This window comes from Xenopus laevis, chromosome 9_10S (assembly GCF_017654675.1).
Source record: "Xenopus laevis strain J_2021 chromosome 9_10S, Xenopus_laevis_v10.1, whole genome shotgun sequence".
Classification (NCBI taxonomy): domain Eukaryota; kingdom Metazoa; phylum Chordata; class Amphibia; order Anura; family Pipidae; genus Xenopus; species Xenopus laevis.
In genome coordinates this window covers 63,342,145-63,362,517 of record NC_054388.1, presented here as the reverse complement: position 1 = coordinate 63,362,517, position 20,373 = coordinate 63,342,145, and the positions used below count along the sequence as shown (strand labels likewise).

General features: G+C 34.6%; 1 protein-coding gene across 4 annotated transcripts; it reads left to right on the top strand.

Annotated features, from left to right (window-relative positions):
- Positions 1-281: 281 nt before the first annotated feature.
- On the top strand, positions 282-14,926 carry gcg2 (proglucagon II). Of its 4 annotated transcripts, none has more exons than XM_041577620.1 (8): positions 290-366; positions 2,485-2,584; positions 4,676-4,837; positions 5,897-6,031; positions 7,485-7,619; positions 10,588-10,701; positions 11,646-11,786; positions 14,347-14,926. In XM_041577620.1, exons 2-8 carry the CDS (start codon positions 2,493-2,495, stop codon positions 14,366-14,368), a joined length of 801 nt encoding a protein of 266 aa, XP_041433554.1. In that variant the 5' UTR covers positions 290-366; positions 2,485-2,492; the 3' UTR covers positions 14,369-14,926.
- The last annotated feature ends 5,447 nt before the right edge of the window (positions 14,927-20,373 follow it).

The window sequence follows — 20,373 nt, the reverse complement described above, 5'->3', positions numbered from 1 at the left end:
GAAGCCTGAGTTAAATTCAGCAAACAGAAATGACATGCTTGTCCTTCTGATATTCCGGTGTACCTCTACTGCATTTGCACGTGTATAGTGATTTCAAAATGATTTTTTCATCCATCCATAATGTGTAAGTTAAACAAAGGCAGTCAATTACATGTCAAGCATTTGAAACAGAGCCGACCACATGATCATCTGTGTCAGAATTAATGCAGCGAATGCATCTTCACCGTGCTCAATGGAGCTGCAAACACTATAAAATGCTTCGCAGAGGAGCACTTGCCTTCATCACTGACAAGGACCAAGAGGGATCCCAAATTGGCTGAAGAAAGGGAGGCATTATTTTATTCTTCTGCAGGGAAATATTTGTGTGTAAGTGACTGTTTTTTGACTCATAGAAAAATACTAAATTGTAATAGCATTTTCAGTTGTTCATTAATTATTAAATTTTAACTTTATGTTGTACTATTTTTTGGATTATTGTGCATGTATTCCTTTTATATATGTTTTTTCACTTTCCTTTTTTTTTATTTTTTTTTGTCAAATTCAAAAGAAATGGATACATAAGGAATAATTATTTTCATAGATAACCCCCAAAATAAACTTTTTTCTTGCTTTTTTTTTATTGAAGGATTTGAATAACACCATTTAGACAAGTCTTGGTTATCATTAGTTCCCTTCCATTGGTTTCATTTTTATTCCACCTTTTTTGGTGTTTGATAATAAGGTATCCCAAATCCACTGTAATGGCAAGGCTGGATCAGACTAATGCCGTGTCCAAGAACTATCTGAAAAGTTCTGATAGCCGATTCTATTCTTTCAATTAATTCACTTGCAAAGGGTGAACAGTCTTTAAATATTAATGATTGATAAATAATCAACTAAAAGTTTGAGTTTGACACTTTCTTTCTCACAATGCAACATTTTCCCCAGATTTTCAGCCCACTACAATTAGATACTAGAACAAACTGCATGCAAAAGGGCAAACTTACACCTTTGACATATTGGTTGGTTCAATATATAGCGAAGTTTTGGAATCACTCATAAAAAGCAGATTAACTGCAATAAAGCCTTTATTCTGTTACCACACAAAATATTTCGGCACATTGGCCCTTTTTCAAGTGTGTACATCCAATTGTGAAAAAAATATTTATAGCACCACATTTGTTGTCCCGCCCACCAACATAGGTTTAGACTTATATGCCCGTCAATTGCATTTGATTCAGCAAGCAAATGGGATGCCTGTATTTAGTGCCTATACAAGACCAAGTACATGGATTCCTTGTCCTGGAGCATATATTTGCACTACAGTATGTGCGAAACTAAGATGAAATCTTAGACAGTTATAAGTAGGTGCAAGTGTATTGATTATGATTTTTTAATAGTCATATGGTGCCCATTTAGCACCTAATATAAAAGGGCCATAAATAGTAATGTTTGCATAGTACAAATTTAGCTAGCACGCCTAAAAGTAATAAGGAGGAATGTAATTAAAAATCACAATCAAAAATTGTGTTTTTGCGAATGTTTAGCACTGCTCACAATGTAAAAGCATTCACTGAGCAAAGGTTAACATGAACACCTGCTCTGGAGTTTCATTAAATATTTTGTTGCAAAATAAGTTTTACGATTGCAAAATGTCAAGCCATTTGGTCGCAAACTTTGAGGAAGTCATTAAAGGTTTATAATTGGTCAAACAGGACACAAACACTCACTAACATTCACAATGGTCCATGAGAAGGTGTTTTTTTGCTCTAACGAAACATATTACATTCCCCCATTTATGATTTCTTTATAACATGAGAATTAATTGGCATAAACAATTGCAGCATCAAGGAATGGATGTATTCTAGTCTACCTCTGCCTTTAACAGCTGTGTCTTATTTATTATACCAGCACATGTGTTTCTCATGTATTTCCGGAGCAGTGTTTGGGATTCAGTTTTTGCAAATATAAATATATATTAACGGTCAACATATACATTTATGTTAACAACATGCTTTTAATATGTGCTCTCATAATTTGTATATTATCATCTTACAGATAAATTGCATTATTCTATTTTTTAAGCTTTTAAAGAGGTTTTAGTGTTTTAGAGAAAACTCTTGGCACCAAACGCAGTAGGGATACAAAAGCAGGAGCATTGACAGTTTGTTTATGGCAGAACACTGTAACTGAGGCTGATGGAATTCCTCTGTGACACATGATCTGGCCAAAGTTTCTAACCAGATTAAAGAAAGAAAATCTCAATCCTAGTGTAAAGTTCATCCAACTGTACAGCTTTTGGGTGTATACTGACATTAGCTTTTCTTTCATTTGGATTGGAAGAACAGTTAAAAAGCCAGAAAGCCTGAAGATTTGACAATGCACTGGATGTAATAAAACATTTGGTCTCCATGGCTTTCAACTATATTGTTAATTGGTACTTTTCAGATAGCTTTGTTATTGATATTCCTGCTAATAACACTGTCTAGTTCCCTCTTATTTCAGAAACAACTATGAAGAGCACTTGTTATATGATTGGGATACTCTTACTGATCTTACAAAACACCTATCAAAGTCCTGTGCCAGAAGCAGATGGCAGCTCCAGGTATGGTATATAAAAGCTCTCTCAGTCTTAGCTTCCACCTAAATTATTACGTTTGATATTGAGGATTCACTAAATTCAGAAATCATAAAAAGATCATATAAACTGAAAAGACTATGCTAGTGGTAGGCTCATAAGTGAAATTTAATCAACCCTGAAAGCCCTATTCTTTCAGAGATCAACGTTCTTCTACAAAAGACAAGAAACAGAATTAAAATGAATAGAGAATCAAGGAAGCAAGACAGTGCCTTGAAAATATTAGAGGAAAGTTAATTTCCCTATAGTGAATAGCTCGGTAATGTAGTATGTAAATATGTAGACGTGTCCAAGATAGAAGATGAATAAAGATAGCATAATCCAGATATAAACTAACTTTAGAGGAAACCCTGCCCTGAGAAAGATACATTTAGTAGAGCTTCTGATGAAGTAAAATGAAGGTATCTGATACACCCATCCACCTGCCCTTTCCCATAGCAATCAGTGGCCATCTCTGTGCACATCACTTATGACTGTTCTATCTGTAAATATGTGCCTATTTAAAATTTATATTGCTGCTATAATTTAGGAAATATTTAGGTTATTATTAGGGTAAACAAAAGTATTCAAGATTTTAAGGTAAACAATAGCTTGGGCTGCTAATGTAATAAGACCTATATGGGGCCATGCTTGTACTTCTAAACACCCATTGTTATTTACCAGATCAACTATCTCTATAAATATCTATAGAGACAACTGTCATTTGTGCTCCAAAGTACTCCAAAGGCAATTGAAAGTTACCCTGACAAAAGTGTCACTAGGCATGTTACACACCAGTGTTGACAAAAAACGACATTTTCTTGGGATTAGAGATTTTGCCAAGCCCTTTCAATAGCTAAGCATCTGGTAGTAGTACAGTTGCCGAGTTAAATCAAATTTATACCGTGCCACTGCCACTTACCATAAGTGGTACATTGATTGAGGTAAACTGTGCATTAAACTTTACTCATCTAAGCATATTAAGCGGCATATCCATATGGTCCTTTTCATTAAAGAGAGAAGCCGGATTGGCTACATACTATACTCCCACACCCTATAAATAATTGCTTTTGCTTCAGAAATATAGCAACTTGACAGAAACATATGATTGCTTAGATTTACTATGTGTCGTAACAAAAATATACTGTTCTCTGTAGCTCTTAAATGCAAACTATAGTGAAAATACTGTTCCTTCTTAAAATAGAATTGTTTTACATTCACAGATATTTACAACTCAATATGTTGAGTACATATTGAGTCAACAATATTTTTATGTAAAATGTTTAACTTGATAATACTTGATCATATGCTAAAGACAATTCCCTTTCAGCTTTCCATTTCCTGCCTTAAAGGGATACTGTCATGGGAAAAAATGTTTTTTTTTTTAAATGCATCAGTTTATAGTGCTGCTCCAGGAGACTCCTGCACTGAAATCCATTTCTCAAAAGAGCAAAATATTTTTATATTTAATTTAGAAATCTGACATGGGGCTAGACATATTGTCAGTTTCCCAGCTGCCCTCAGTCATGTGACTTGTGCTCTGATAAACTTCAGTCACTCTTTACTGCTGTACTGTAAATTGGAGTGATATCACTCCCCTCCCTTTTCTCCCCAGCAGCCTAACAACAGAACAATGGGAAGGTAACCAGATAGCAGCTCCCAAACAAAATATAATAGCTGCCTGGTAGATCTAGGAACAGCACTCAATAGTAAAATCCAGGTCCCACTGCAACACAAGTCAAGAGTCAACATCTTTGCAGAAGACTGCTTCCAATCATCAGTGTGAAATGGGGGAGTTTAAAATATAGATGTAAGAAAAAATAATGGAAAAAAAATCTAAATTTTCTCTCGTAATTGCTTGCATATGTACAAAAAACATGAAATGTAAAAACTCAATCAAGTTGAGTTGTGGGGAAAACCCCTCAACTGTAACAAAAGCCACATTGTTCCATTCATTATGCAACATGTACTTACATGTAATTTACTATAAAATGCAAGCCGTCGAAAAGTTTAGAGGAATATTTCCTCTTATGCATTATATTTTTTTTTATATCACAAATTATAAAATTGTGTACACAGATCAGTCAAAGCTGCAAGAAATGAAGCGGTAGATGATTCAGAACAGCTCAAGGAAGTTAAACGTCACTCACAAGGCACATTTACAAGTGATTACAGCAAGTACTTAGACTCCAGACGGGCTCAAGACTTTGTCCAGTGGTTAATGAACACAAAACGAAGCGGGTAAGAATACCAGAGGCATAAACTGAGTGTATCTTTGTTTCACTGTTTTGTCCATATTTGTTGGTTACTGTATATTGCTGCATACATCAGTGTGTAAATCACCAGTCATAGTACTGCATGATGTCTATGTAAGCTGTGCTTAGACAGGCTGCAAAACTGATGGACATACGGTATATACCCAATTCATAATCACTAAGGCGATTGTTTATTATGCACACATAACATTTCTTTTCTCTTTACTTGAGATCAATGTATATGTGCTTGGCCACCACATTGCTAATCTTAGCTGAAAAATTCTTCATAGAGACCTGCTAATGTACCCCAATGTAAACTGTGCACCTGTGCATATTTATGACAGATTCATAAATAGAAAGACTTTTGAATGGAATATATTGTGTGGAGAAGTAGCTGGGAGTGGGTCTAATGATGAATATTGTTGCATCTCTAACTATGTTTGGGCTCCCCAATCTAGAGATCTGGTAAGGCAATAGGAACGTTTTATGCTCAGATCCCTTTACAAAGATCACTATCGGACATTTATAACTATATTTATATATTTTTATGTGAAAGATTGACAGTTGAAGACACCACCTTTCATGATGTTCTTGTGTAAATAGGTCATTCAGTTAACAATGCAGTAAAAAAAATAATTATATTCTGAGCATAAATCATATAGCATTATTAATTAAAATAGCCTTCTCGTTAAAATGTAATCACTATTCAAGAAACTTCTTCTGGATGGGGGATGGAAAGAGATGTGCTATCTAACTTCTGGTGGGGAATTGAAGGAGTTTGTTATATCTAACTTCAGGTAGGGAATGAAGAGAGTTGTGCTATCTAACTTCAGTTATTCATTTATCATCACCCAGTAATATTTTTCCTTCTTGTCGTAACTACTTCTGTGCTTGTTCATTTTCTTTGTCTTTTTCTTTGCTATTTTTTTCTATGACATTGAGCCCATAACTTTATAGCTAGAAGAACAGAGTTGTCAAGATATTTTTTTGGTATTTTTTTTTTTTGGCACACCTACTACATATTCTTTTCTTTTTGCATGGACAGAGGACTATCAAGACGCAATGCTGACTATGAGAGGCATGCGGAAGGTACATTCACCAGTGATGTGACTCAGCACTTGGATGAAAAAGCAGCCAAAGAATTTATTGACTGGCTAATAAATGGGGGGCCCACAAAAGAGTAAGAATTTGTTGTGTGATTTTTTTTACATTTTGTTTTGTTAAATATAACACAATCATCCTACCTGCATAAAAGCTTCCTCTGAGTTGACTCAGTTTCTTTGGCATAAACCATAGATTCACAGTGCCTTTCAACAGCCTCCAGACTGCAACACATGACATAAGGTGTAAAAATAGCATATGTGAAAAGTGTGGGGTAATTCTGCTACACATTCTTATTTAAAGTATATTTGATATACAGAACTTTCCTGAGCCTTCCATTTATATGATTTACTGCCCCCCCTCATTTTGTTATATAAGTCTTCTACTTACAGTAATAGCAGTGGTCTTCCGCTTTTTTAGTTTCAAGCCCTTTGATGTCCAACATGTTCCAAACCCCCTCCCCATGGCCCATAATCAGGTTATCTGAATTGTAAACATCGCCATAAATAACTTTCAACCTGATCAACTTGAAATTTTCCTTTTAATATAGATTTCACATTGAAGTATTGTTCTGTTTAATTTAACTGAAATGTATCCTGGCTAATAATATATCTGCTACATTTCTAATGTGAGAAAAAGCACAATACCCATAAAGAATTACAGTCAGTATGACCACAGAATCCTAAACGTAAAGTATCCAGAAATCCACTGCCTCTGAAGACTGGTTACAGACGTGTTCAAAATGGTTCTTTGTAAGAATGCAACTCAAAATACTTGATTTAAAGCATTGACCCTAATAAAGTTCAGTGATTATATGAATCCAAGAAAAGAGAATCACGTTTAAACAGAACAGACAGTGTTCTCATTGGGAGATATTCTTGCATTAATTGGGTCATTAACCCTGGAGGATTCAATAAAAACTTTTACTGAGTATTGTTGCTGCAAGAATCCATTACTGTGGTGCTGTACTACAGTTACCATTATGGGTTAACATTTGTTATTATGTGCAGTCCAGCAACACTCAGGTGTTGCTCCACGTAATTATGAGAAATAGTATATAAACTTCAACGAGACAAGGCAAGACATGCATCTACTTGAACTTTATTTTCAAAGTCAAGTGGGTAAGCATGAGCATTATAGGGTATACCAATACATTTGGAGTTTTGAAAAAATCACAATTTATTTTCCAAGAATGCATATTTTGCTTTTCTGAATATAAATTGTTGTGGGTAGAACTCCATTGACTTGACAGACAGTGATCAGAAGCTTTGAACTATAGTGATGCCATTGCATGGTATTATGTAGAGATTGAAGTACTTTAGCAAAATATACCTTCTTTTATCAGGAAGACTAATGTGGTATAAATACATGTCATTCAGTTTGATAGTGCCCAATGTTACTGTTAGGATGGACAGATGGCAGATGACAGATGGCTAAAGGGAATTGTTAGTTGCAATAAAGCCAATGACAATTGCCCACTGCCTGAACATATGGTTAAGGCTATAATGATTTAACTCCATTTCTTTTAACAGAATCATTTCAAGGCGCAATGCAGAAATAGAGAGACACGCTGAAGGCACATACACTAATGATGTAACTGAGTATTTGGAAGAAAAAGCAACAAAAGCATTTATTGAGTGGTTGATAAAAGGAAAACCAAAGAAAATGTAAGTTTCTTCTCCTCTGTGTATCTTACCACAATTAAAATGTGCTGCTCCAACTTTATTATTTATATTTTCTTCAATAGCATTAGTATCAAATGACTGAATACTACTATCCTATTTAACAGTAAGACACTGTTCGGGGCAGATTTATCAAGGGTCGAATTGAAAATTAAATTTTTTAAATTTCAAGTTTATTTTAGTGTAATCCTTCTAGGGAATAGTCCAAATTCGATTCGAGTTTAAAAATGTATCAGGTACTGACTAATCAGCATCTAAAACCTGCCGAATTGGTGTTTTAGCCTATGGTTGACCTCCTACAATCAATTTGGATTTGTTTGGTGGACTTTTGAAATCAATTTTTTTTTTCGGTGAAAAAACTTGAATCAAATTCGATTTGATTGGTCATTTTGTTTTCGAATTTCGAGTTTATGGGAGTTTTTATAAACTCCCATTAACTCTAAATTCGACCCTTGATAAATATGCCCCTTTCAACTTACAGATAAGCATGTCGTAAAGCATCTTAGTAATGAAGTACCAAAGTGGTATAAAATATGTATTCAACTAAATTAACTGCATATAATCCTGCAGATGGTACTTGAGCTGTTGGCTTTATTTCCTGAAAAGTTAGCTTTGTATCAGTTCATCTATAGTATATTATTTAGTCTGCACCTTTAAGGCATGGCATCTCACTGTGTGTTATTCACTTCGCAGGATTTTGCATAGCACTAGCTTACTATAACACATTTATCATATTTCCCAACAGGATTTCAGTGCCCTACACAACATCTATAGGACACAAGATAAACTGTTATTCACAATAAGAGAGTGCTGAAGACAGCCTATAAGGGATTGAGAATTGCAGCCTGACTCACAAATGATTTGCCCCTCTTGACTTATAGAGAGACAATAATTAAATATTATTGCAACAAATGTAAAGTCTGCTAAAAACAAGAATATGAAGTTTAAAGTGTATGATTACAATTAGTCATAATTATATAGAACTTTACATAGATTATACATCATTTACAACATCAGAACATATGAATATGAATAATTGTGGTAGAATGCAAAATGGCCTTTGGTTTCATCACTGCAGGTGATCAGATTACAAGGTCCATTAATAGAGACAACCGAGTTGTCTCTCTTAATAGACCTTGTTGTCTCTGGTGGTGGCAGCTAGATGTTAGCAAAGTATTGTAGAAATAATTTAAAATGACTGGTATTTCAACCATTAAAAATCAGTTTTGAAAACATCTAAATGCACTGTGCAGTGATTAAGCTAATGTCTTAAGTTTTCATTTTCATTGCCCTGATTCAGAGATAAATAGTTGATTGGCCATACAATCACTGACTTGAGGGGGAACCCAAAACTAAAAAAATAATAAATTATTTGTATTATTGTATGAAACCCAACACAGATCATGATATCCTCCAAATGTAAACGAGACATCTGCCATTGACTTCTACAGGACCTCGTCAGGTTTGAAATGGAGTACTTTTTTTATTTAGACTTTTAGCAACTTTTAGCAAAAAATTTTCCAAAATACATAGTAACATAGTAAGTAATATAGTAAGTAAGTTTGAAAAAAGACACACTAGTCCCTGGGCTATCTCCCATATCCCTGTATTCCTTCACTTGCTAAAAAGCCATCCAACCCCTTCTTAAAGCTATCTAATGTATCAGCCTGTACAACCGATTCAGGGAGAGAATTCCACATCTCTCACTGTAAAAAACCCCTTCCAAATATTTAGGCGGTACCTCTTTTCTTCTAATTGAAATGGATGACCTTGTGTCAGCTGGAAAGACCTACTGGTAAATAAAGCATTAGAGAGATTATTATATGATCCCCTTATATATTTATACATAGTCATCATATCACCCCTTAACCGCCTCTTCTCCAGCGTGAACATCCCCAATTTGGCCAGTCTTTCCTCATAGCTAAGATTTTCAATACCTTTCACCAGCTTAGTTGCCCTTCTCTGCACCCTCTCTAATACAATAATGTCCATTTTGAGTGATGGAGACTAAAACTGTACGGCATATTCTAGATGGGGCCTTACAAGTGCTCTATACAGTGGAAGAATGACCCCCTCCTCCCGTGTTTTTTTTTACCAGAAGAAAACGGACTTTATTAAATAACCCCCTTAAAGTCGTTGACTAACTGAGAGTTAGAGAGCTGAAAGCAGGAAGTAGTGTTCTGGCTATTAGTCACTCCATTTTTGGCTAACTAACTATATTAGAAACATTTTTTATTTTGCACATACTATCTATTTACCTAGTTTTTATTTCTACACTGAACTGTTCCTTTAATGTCAGTGATCAGGCTCAGATTCACCTATTATCACCTGCCTGGCATAGGGCCAAGTATTTACCTCCTGGTCCTATGCCAGGTGATAAGGATGTAAAAATAGAGTAAAAAAATAAATAAGATATGAGGTGCTAGCCCATAGGTGACTCTCCATGAGGGTCTCCAAACGTATATACAAAAAAAACAAGAACGGATTGCACACTCAACTTTCAAAATTCAAAAAAGTAAATAATATTTATTACATAAAAAAAAGGAGTTACAAAAATTACAAAAATAATAAGTAAGGCCAACACGTTTCGATCATAGTGGTCTTCCTCAGGGGCACAAATAATAAATAATCAAAAAGAAAAATGCAGTATTAGGTAATAAGGATGGGGCAGCCCTACACCCTTCAGTGTTGCCATCTGCCAGTGCTAGGTACAGAATGTATGGGGGAAAATCACCACTCAACCACTTAAGAAACTCTCCACAGATCCAACATAGATACTCATTCATTTTTAGAGCTTTTCTGTTTTGACTATTCTTAAGCATAACAGCCAACTGTAGAGTGAAATATTATCCCATTTCATATTTAGCAGCTATTGGAATATACTTGTAAATCATTTTTAATCTTGAGTGCCTCTAATCCCCATTTAAATCTTATGTTTATTTTAACCAAACAGAAGATATTCCAGACATGCAGAGGGAACATTCACCAACGACATGACCAACTACCTGGAAGAGAAGGCAGCCAAAGAATTTGTTGGCTGGCTAATAAATGGAAGACCAAAAAGAAAGTAAGCACTTTTACTACTTACTCCACACCCTCTACACATGACAGCTGCCAAAAACGAATCAAAAAGATGCCATGATTAGTACTGGCAAAGGAAATATGTTGCAAATTACCAAAAAAGACAAAGAAAAGCAGAAAGCTGCTTTGATTGTAGTTATAAAACATCATCAGCTATTTTGACTTGCCTTAGGGCAAGTGTCTGTAACATAAACCATATGTTATGATAGCATACTTGAAATAAATAGCTTCATACTAATGGTTTCAGTATTATTGTCTGAATTAAGGTGTCCATACATGGATAGGCATTTAAAGCCTTTTCCTGAAACAAATGTCCAAACTAGTAATGCATTGTGGGCTTCTCAGATAATAATATGGACAAGTAGATGATCCCATCAGTTGACGACTCACTGGGTTGTGGATGCAGCTATGCACAGGCCCCCTATGTGACTGTGAACCAATCTTTGACTTTATGGACAAATTAGACAATGAGATGCCCATAGAATATATCTATGTATGGGCAACTTAAATCTTATCAGCACAAATGTAAAGGTGTATACTTTATATTAGTGTTTGGTTGGTCCTTGTTCCAAGATGTGAAAAGGGATGGGACCTAATGTTAATGTGGTAGGGTCTGAGCACGGATTAGCTGTATTTGGTGAGGCCTGGGTTGTTCAAGGCATAGGCACAAATGTTCTAATTTAGAAATTTACAGAACACCTGTTCTACATTTGTGTTTACGTGTTTTATTATCTTTTATACAAACCAGTTTAATAGAGTTTTCACCCATATAAACTATTTAATTCATCCAAAAGAAAGTGCTTAATGTAGAATTAGGAACCAAGGAATCAAGCTTAAAAGTATATTCGCAAGAGTATATCTGAAGTGTAACTTGTGGCTTGTTCCATTGCTGGACATGTGACATTTTTTGCAAAATGCTTCTTTTAAAAGTTTCTCTGAGGGGCACAGCGTGGAGGAAATGGACAGAAGACATGCCGATGGCAGTTTTACCAATGATATCAACAAAGTCCTAGATATTATTGCTGCACAGGAATTCTTAGATTGGATAATTAACATCCAGGTTACTGAAAGGTAAAGTGTTCAAAGGACACATAACGTTTCAAAATATTTTTGGAGCAAATTCAGTTCAGTACTAATTGCCTTCCAATACAAATAATTTTTTTTCTCAAATTTGTGAAAACACAATCATGATAAATATCTTAATCAAATTTTATTTTTTAAATTTACAATGTACTTTAATTCTCAGAAGTAATTTTGTAGATAAATCAGATCAGATATGTTCCCAGTGTAGTTGTATTCAGTGGTGTAAGTGGGAACAAAAATTCCCACAAGATATTATTTATGGTAATAGAGTTCCCTTAAGATCTGGGCTGCAACACATATCAATATGCACCTGATAAAGATGAACTGAAACAGGGTAATGTGCATGTCTCTAAAGGATTGCCAAATGGATATACTGCAGATATTTAGTAAATGGAATGTTTTACAAATGAGAAGCCAGGAAATTCTAGAGAATGTTAGAACTTATTGTATTTTAGGAAACTGACATTTGTCAAAAGAAAAAATCAAGTGTACTGTTGATTATTCCTTTCATTACAATTTGCATGGTGGAAATAAAATCACCTTCGTGGTTCTTGGATATTGGAATTGTTTTTATGTATGTCTTGTTTGTGATACACCAGGGCCTACTGTGTTTTTGCTTAAAATTCCGATCATGCTGGTTACATAAAAAGATCCACAAGACCTAAGGAAAGAGTGGAAGGCAGGTAAAGATAACCAGTTGTAGTAAAGTAAAAAAAAAAAACCTCATCAGTCTTAAACTGCCAATCTATGGATTCTGGTAAATGCTCAAATTTAATATAGATTTGTAGACACCCAAAAGTAAATAATGACCCATCAACCTATGGAATTTTCTTTTTATGCTTTGCAATAAGCAAACAACAAGACTCCCGACTCCCAAGTCTACCATACCCTAATACAATGATAAATTGTTTTCACAGTCCACAAGCACTTGACAGTGATTGACACATCATTTTATGGTACATCATTTAGTAATAAATTTATAAGTATTGCATTTGCCAGTGAAAACATAATATTTACTAAAGTAGAAAAGTTTGAGAAATAATGTCATCTACTTCATTTTTAAAACAACGCTGCAGTTCTCTCATGGTTTATGGCTGAGATTCTAGTTAGATTTTGAAACAGAATTCTTACCGCAAAGTTCTGAGAGTTTTGCTGAAACCCATTGAGTCAAGGTATTTTTATTGTGCCTAACTTTTGGCTCCATAGACTACTATGTATGCCATCATCATTTTGATGTGCATTGTGTATATCAGTTCATTGTCCCACTACGTAGAAAAAAATGGCCAGCGATAATTTACACAACTGTAGGATTTAGGCTCTTAATAGTAATAATTAGCTGAGCAACCGAAATAACAACTGCATTGTAGTTTTAAAATACGTAATACAAAATATACATTCATACTACATTCATTATCTCCGAAAACAGTGCACTGAAATAGTGTTTTAAAGATAGAGTGTACAGTGGCTATACCACTAGATTATATTATTTTTAACAGGAAAGAATTATATATGTGTCACATGATAAGCATTACAATTTAAGTCATTTCTTAATGAAAAAAACACCTTCTTTTAATTTTAATTTAATTTAAACATGCTTTATGAAGCAGGTCTTTAAGATGCATACCTCACTATGCATGTACAGGTCCTGTTCCATAAATGGAGCTTTTCATGACTTCCTTCTTGTAAAAACATAGTGATTTTGATCAGTAGTTTACAGAGACTAAGCAGAAAAAAGGGCAAGATCAATCACCCTTGGTCTGCAAAATCATACAAAATCATACATGGAAAAATGTATACAGTTGGAACATTTTAGAGAACAATGAAAGACATCTGCTAGAGGTTGAGTGTTGCATATATGCATTAAAAGTTAAATTCAATACTCAATAGCAGATTGATTAACATTCAAATTCATTATTTATCCGAAAATCAAGTTTTTTGTGGCAAAAACGTCCAAAACATTCAAAAAATTAAAAAACGTGTACATAAAAGTTTGCCATCCAAAAGCTGCAGAGCTTATGTTAAAGCCAATTTAAATTATATTAGGAAGAATAAAATTATTTTTTAATTCAAGTTTTCCAGAATAGTCTGAAATTTGGCAGACCCATTAAAAAGAATGCATTGAATATGGTTCATTGTAGTTGTGTTTTTTTTTTCTACATTTTTACCTGATCCAGTTTTCAAAAAAGTACATATTTGAGGTTCTTCAAATTAGAAAAATTAAAAAAAATCCTATTTTGATAAATCTGTCAAAATCTCCTTTGTTGATAAAGGCAAAACAATTTGATTTAAAATGATTAAATAATTGTCCATAAAGATATAATACATGAAAATTACATGAAAATGCTTGATTTTAATCCAATAATAATAATTGTTTGGTAATTTAGGATCAATAAAACTGTTCAGCAAATCAGTTTAAATCATTGAATTATGTGAACGGTTGTGGTTCAATTTTCATTTAAATCTCAAAGTGATTACCGGCTCAAATATTCATCAAGTAAAGTGATGATTTTTTTTTTACTTATAGATATATTGTATTTTTTTCTTTTAGGGACCTGCTTGAGGAACACTAGAATAAAAGAAAACAAAAACATAAAGGATATGTGTTCAACAATAAATATCCTGGCCGTCACTTGGAAATGTTGAATTTGTGTTCTGTAGAATTCCAGAAGGTGCATGGAGCCATAAAGTCCAGCTTTACATGCAAAATACATGAAATTGGCAAGAGTATCTTCTTTCGTAGGAGAGTACACAAACAGCAGTTATCTTCCGATACATATTTAACACAACAGATTTAACGGTTTCAGTAATGACCGGATTTGCGTTGTTGAACAATGCATTGTGAGTCTTATCTGAGCACGTAGGGCTTAAATCCAAAAGTGCCATTTCTGTGCCCAAATATTTGAAGTAAGATAAAGAACTATACACTAAAAAGAAATAGGACTTGTTTGAATTAAAATAACTTATTTTTCTATGAAGTTGAATTGTACATAGAATTTACTTCAATCAGTGATGCCAGATAAAATAAAAGCAAAAATAATGTATTACCCATATTTCAAAGATTTATTATGGAAAATGCAAAGCTTTCAGTATATTAACCTGTAGCCTTAAATAAAGTTTTTCAAGCTTCATTCTGTGTCATGTCTATTTTTAAAAAATGAACTACGAGGAATGTTTCCTTCTGACCACTCTTTAAACCACTAAAGGAAAACAAACACTAAAATGGTATATATTACATTAGGGCTGTTCTGTTGTGGATTGCTAAACAGACCTTAGGCAACTGCTTAATTATATGTATAATGACTTATCTAACAGCATTTAGATATAGTATAAACTTAGAAATGAATAGGTGAACTTTACTTTTCTTTATGCTTCAGCACCAGATTTGTGGGGTCCTCCATCCCTCTTATTATCATTGCCCCTGCATAACATGTATGTACTATTTTACCAATTTAGGTTGAATATTGCAATAAAGTTGTACCTTCTCTTCTGTTTTCAATTAGATGTCATACTCACTGCCACACAGGGAAGGTCAATGGCCAACAAAACAATTTCTTCACCTTCTGTACCAATGTGAATCAAAATTTAACAAATTGCTCATATGTTGTGTGGGCTGAATAAATATATTTTTAGGGAATCAGTATTATTTCTAAGGGGCATATTTATTAAGATAAATGGTGGGTAGAATAAACTCCTTATTTAAAATTCTACTGTAGTTCATACCTTATGTCATTTAAAGAGGATTCAAAGCCCCAACACCCTGGCTGCCTGGGTGACTAGTTAAGTAAAGTCAGAATTATTGCCCCCAGTATTGCCAGGACCCACCTCTTATGTGCACAGGGTGGGGGGTCCTTTAAAAACTATTACTGCCCTTTTTCTACCTTTTCATGTTCTTTGCCTTTGTTTATATACTCTCCCCCACGTTTTTCTCTGGTTGAGGCCCACACTTCCCTGTACAGTGTGAGGAAGGGTGAATACTAGCTATAATACCAATTTATTTATTTTTCTCTGCTCCACTATTCATAGGTAAGAGAATGATGTGTTTTGTCTTTAGCCCCTTTTAAACTACAAAATGAGTTTAGGCACTCCTTACTGAATGACACATTTTATAAATATATTAAAAATGCTATTTTTATATTGTTTTGAAAAGTACCCAAACAGTAAATAAGAATGCATCCCATCTGAACTTCAGACTGGGCCCCTCCATCCCTTGTTCATCCCTTATTTAGGAGCCACTTCAATAGTCAAGAAAAATTTCAGCAAATGTGAATAGATATTGTGGTGAAGGGGGTCAGAAGAATCTTGTCTCCCCCTGGGAGGTCAGGAATAAAGGGGCTTACTCTAGCTTAGGTTAAACTTTGCGTCTTTTGTCCAGACGACTAGCATGGACTAGCTTTTTCTGAGGCTAAGTCATGCACCCTTTTGCACTTGTGTTTGCACATTTTTTGCACTTGGGTAAAAGAAGCAGGCTTGGGCCTCAATAAAAAAACCTGGTTCAAGAATACCATTTTAAAGGGTAGAGTGAATTATTTGCAGTATAAACAGTGTAATTTATAATTAAAAAGTAACCATACAAATCATGACAGAATCCCTTTAAGGACGTTTTATGGTTTTACAGGAATTGTCTCATTCTAAGGAAATAGAGAGGAAGACAATGCAAGATGTTTATAGACTACAGCATCAGAGACAGCCTTGAGGAAGAGGAGGACTAAAACCCCTCTCCTTCTCCCATCCTCCCCTCATTGTTTATTTTGGAGAAAAGGCTTCCAACGTAAACTATGCAGTCTCCCCTACACTTTCCCTACTCGGCTCTCTGCCCATCCACTTCCCCTTCCTTTCATAGCTTTATTATTGCATAGTACTATCTATTGAAAAGCTCTGTATTGCAAAACAGATATTTGTCTACATCTTGTTTTTTTAGATATTATATATATATATATATATATATATATATATATATATATATATATATATATATATATATATATATATATATATATATATATATATATATATAATAAACATATAATATAATTACAATTAAATTTTTTCAATAAAAAGCTGGACCTGGAGGACTTGGAAAAATGTTTATTATGCCATGCTTCTTTAAGAATCAATTTTGATGGTTTCTGGACTACAACTCTCATTATGCCTTAAATCATGATAGAATGATGATGGTCAGAATGCCATGGAAGGTATATGTTGCAACAAAAGGCAAGAGAGGAGTGAACGAAGACTGTTGATTCTTGAATCATTTGAAATAAGTGACTCAGTTTAGTATAACCATCATTTTCAGTATGCCAAGAGTCAGATTGTACTTTCTTGTTTATTTATAAAGGCTTTAATCATGAATAACGCAATTGTTGAAGAGGTTTCCCTAGAGAACTGCCAAATGCCTGAAGGGTTCTTAGTGTTAAAGCCCTCTAATGTTACAATTATTGAGATTATTCCCTTTATATATAATCCTATTGTTTCAGTAGCTTAAATAGTAACAATTAATGCCACGTTAGAAGTGTACATTTCAAACTCTAGTTATTAAGTTTATGGCATAGAAACATAATTGCAGTTCCTTTAGGGAGAGAAGTGCCAATCCAAACACTAGCAACCACTACCTGGCTTCAAAACAATAGCTCTTAAAAGAAAACTATACCCCCAAACAATGTAGGTTTCTATAAAATATATCCCATAAATCACCTCATATGTAAAAACGGCTTCATCTAAATAAACCATTTATATAAAAAATACTTTTTTAGTGCTATGTGCCATTTAGTAATCATAAATAGAAAATTTCCATTTTAAGAACTGAGGGTGGCCCCATGGGACAAACCAAGCGCACACATATATGTATAAAGCTGCAGTATTTCTGGTCAGGTGATCTCTGAGGGAGCAATGACAATATCATAAAATGCTAGCTCAAGGGAAAAGATGTAAAAGAACAATATTTATTGGCACGTATATTATAATTTAGTAAGATTCTTTAATTGCCCACTAAATATGGTTAAATATTTATTTTGTAGGTATAGTTTTTCTTTAAAGGCTATGCTATGTTCTACAATGCAGCCATTTCCCATTCAAAAGAATGGACATTTTCCTGGAATAAACTTTGGGATAATGGCAGATGGGGAGTTTTGTCATCCGGGTTAAATCTCCTCCAGTGTGAATGACAAAAGTCAGAAATTATTGTTGTGTTTTAATCAATCTGAAGTAATTTGAATCCCCTTATCGTACCGTATTGCAATCTCCCCCATTTTGGCGCAGTTACATGAGTCAGATGTTTTACTGAGATTGACTCCAATACAATGGTGTTTTCACATGTTTTGTCACCCACACTGGAGGAGATATAGGGGCAGATTCACTAAAGGGCAAAGTGACCAACGCTAGGGTCACATTGCCAGAAATCCCATCCGCAGGGACTTCACCAATTTACAGGCATAGAAGACAATTTGCTAGCGAATGAGACCTTTGCTAGTGTTCGATCGCACTCTATCGCCAGGCGACTTTTCACCCTGGAGAACAGTTATTACTCAGTAAAGTGCGAAATTTACTGAACGTTACCTCTTTCATCAGATTGTCCTTTGTCACCTCAGACCAGGCAAGCTTCTAAAATGAAGCTACATCTTCCTCAATCTTATGTCAGTTACATCAAATCCTGTCTGCCGGAAATGCATTAAAGTTGTAAAAACGCTGGCGACTTGTCCTTTTATAAGCGGGATTGCCTGCAAAAGTCACATGTGTAGGGCACTAGAGGATGGCTTTTGTCTTTATTCAGTTTCCTTGGACATTTGTAATAAAAAGTGGCTACTGCAAGCATTTGCACCAACAACTCTAATAAAGGCGTCCATACAACTTAAATGTACCTGGCCCTATTCAAATTGACCTAAGAGTAAGAGGCCTAATGAAGTTTCCCTAGGCAAAATCGATCGCTAACATCATTTTACTTTGAAACGATCACACTGCCGAAGCAACACTAGTGAAAAGTCGCCAGCGTTTGGCTCCCAGATTGCATTTTAGTGAATAAGCGTAGTGGTAACTAATTTTTGGCTGGTAAATTGGCGCGAAGTGTGACAAAGCGGATGACAATTTGCCATTTAGTGAATTTGGCTCATAGTGTGGGCATCAGAACATCCTGTCTGCCATAACCTTTAGGATGAAGCTTGCCCACTTGGTTCCGTTACTCTGTCTGTAATGGGGATCTGATCAGCAACTATTGCAGCTGTGGTGTAAAAGAAAGTGGACGAGCTTTTGCCTGAAAGATATTCCATATTTCCAAGTAGGAATTTCAGGAGGAAAATGTGATTTCTGTCAAATGACTACTTCTGTTTGGTTTATGTACTTATCCAAACTCCCTCTGATTCACCAAGTAAGATCAATACATTTAAAGGTGAAGGAATGGCTGAATCACTGAGCATGCTTATTTATTTGGCACCTCCCAATGATTATAATCACTATATCAGACTCAAAGCTGGTGCTCCTATTCCATTAAAAACATACTCACCTAGGAGTACTAGTATAGTGAGCGCTGAACATCCTTTCTTTCCCTGGGATTCCTTGCGACTCGTCTGGCCTGGGATCTATTGAAATTGTCTTGATAGGCAAGTATAGCTCAAAAAATGTTGACTGTGTATTTGTCTTATCTCCACTTTTCAGGAGTCTTATTTTTGACAAATGTTGTCTATATGTTCTGCTTTTTAATAATTACCAACAGATTCAAGAACCATTTTCCTAATGTAATGCCTGCTGAGAAACTTCTATTTCTTTGTTCCATTTTTAAGAAGCTAAGCATCTTTCTTCAGCTAGATTTCAGGCAAGTGACTAGTGACTATTGTGCAATTTTCCTGTGGTTTTACAAACTACAGTGTTAGTTTTTCTTTCAATAACTGGCTAATAATGGTTCTGAATATGTCCTGTATCATTCTGAATTGCATTAACATAGAAATGAAGATGAAAACATGTTCTGAAGAATGGAATGTTTATCCCTCAAAATGATATAATATCTAAGTGTGTTTATTTTCTCATATTAATCCTGCTTTTAAAAAAAATATGCTTTATCCTATTTAAGGAACATGTTTCCCAAAAAGCCAAAAGCCAAGAAAGATTCCACAAAGTTTTAGTTTTCTGGAATTTGTTTCTAGACTTAGGGGAAAAAATAATTCCCCAATTAAATTACCAAAGACCAAACCAAACCAAACGTATGTGGCTAATTAATTAATAGTCATAACTTGGGTTTGGGAAATATGAAGTAAAAAAATGAAAGAGTTCTTAATCGTTCGAATCTTCTTCCACCAATTGCCTTTTTTTGCCTTGCATTTTTTTTTCTTCTTTGTATTACCCTAATCCCGAGGTATAATCATTAATAAGCACATACATTTTTGCTTTGTCGATAGAAATACATCTTTTCTATCCCTGCTCAGATGCTTGCCATATCAGCCATTGTTGATAGGTGGATTTTGACCCAAAAGTGATGAAAGGCAGTTGCTAATTATCCGAATGACAGGCTCACAAGAGAGAGCAGAGCATATGCTAATTATGGTATAAGCCTAAAAAACATTTTGTCCACCCTTATACAGAATAATATTAT

Excerpts from the sequence above, each read along its gene's own strand:
- gcg2 (XM_041577620.1), top strand. The coding sequence starts at position 2,493 with ATGAAGAGCACTTGTTATATGATTGGGATACTCTTACTGATCTTACAA. Across the intron at positions 2,585-4,675 it reads GAAGCAGATGGCAGCTCCAG|ATCAGTCAAAGCTGCAAGAA; the intron begins GTATGGTATATA and ends TTGTGTACACAG. Across the intron at positions 4,838-5,896 it reads ATGAACACAAAACGAAGCGG|AGGACTATCAAGACGCAATG; the intron begins GTAAGAATACCA and ends TTGCATGGACAG.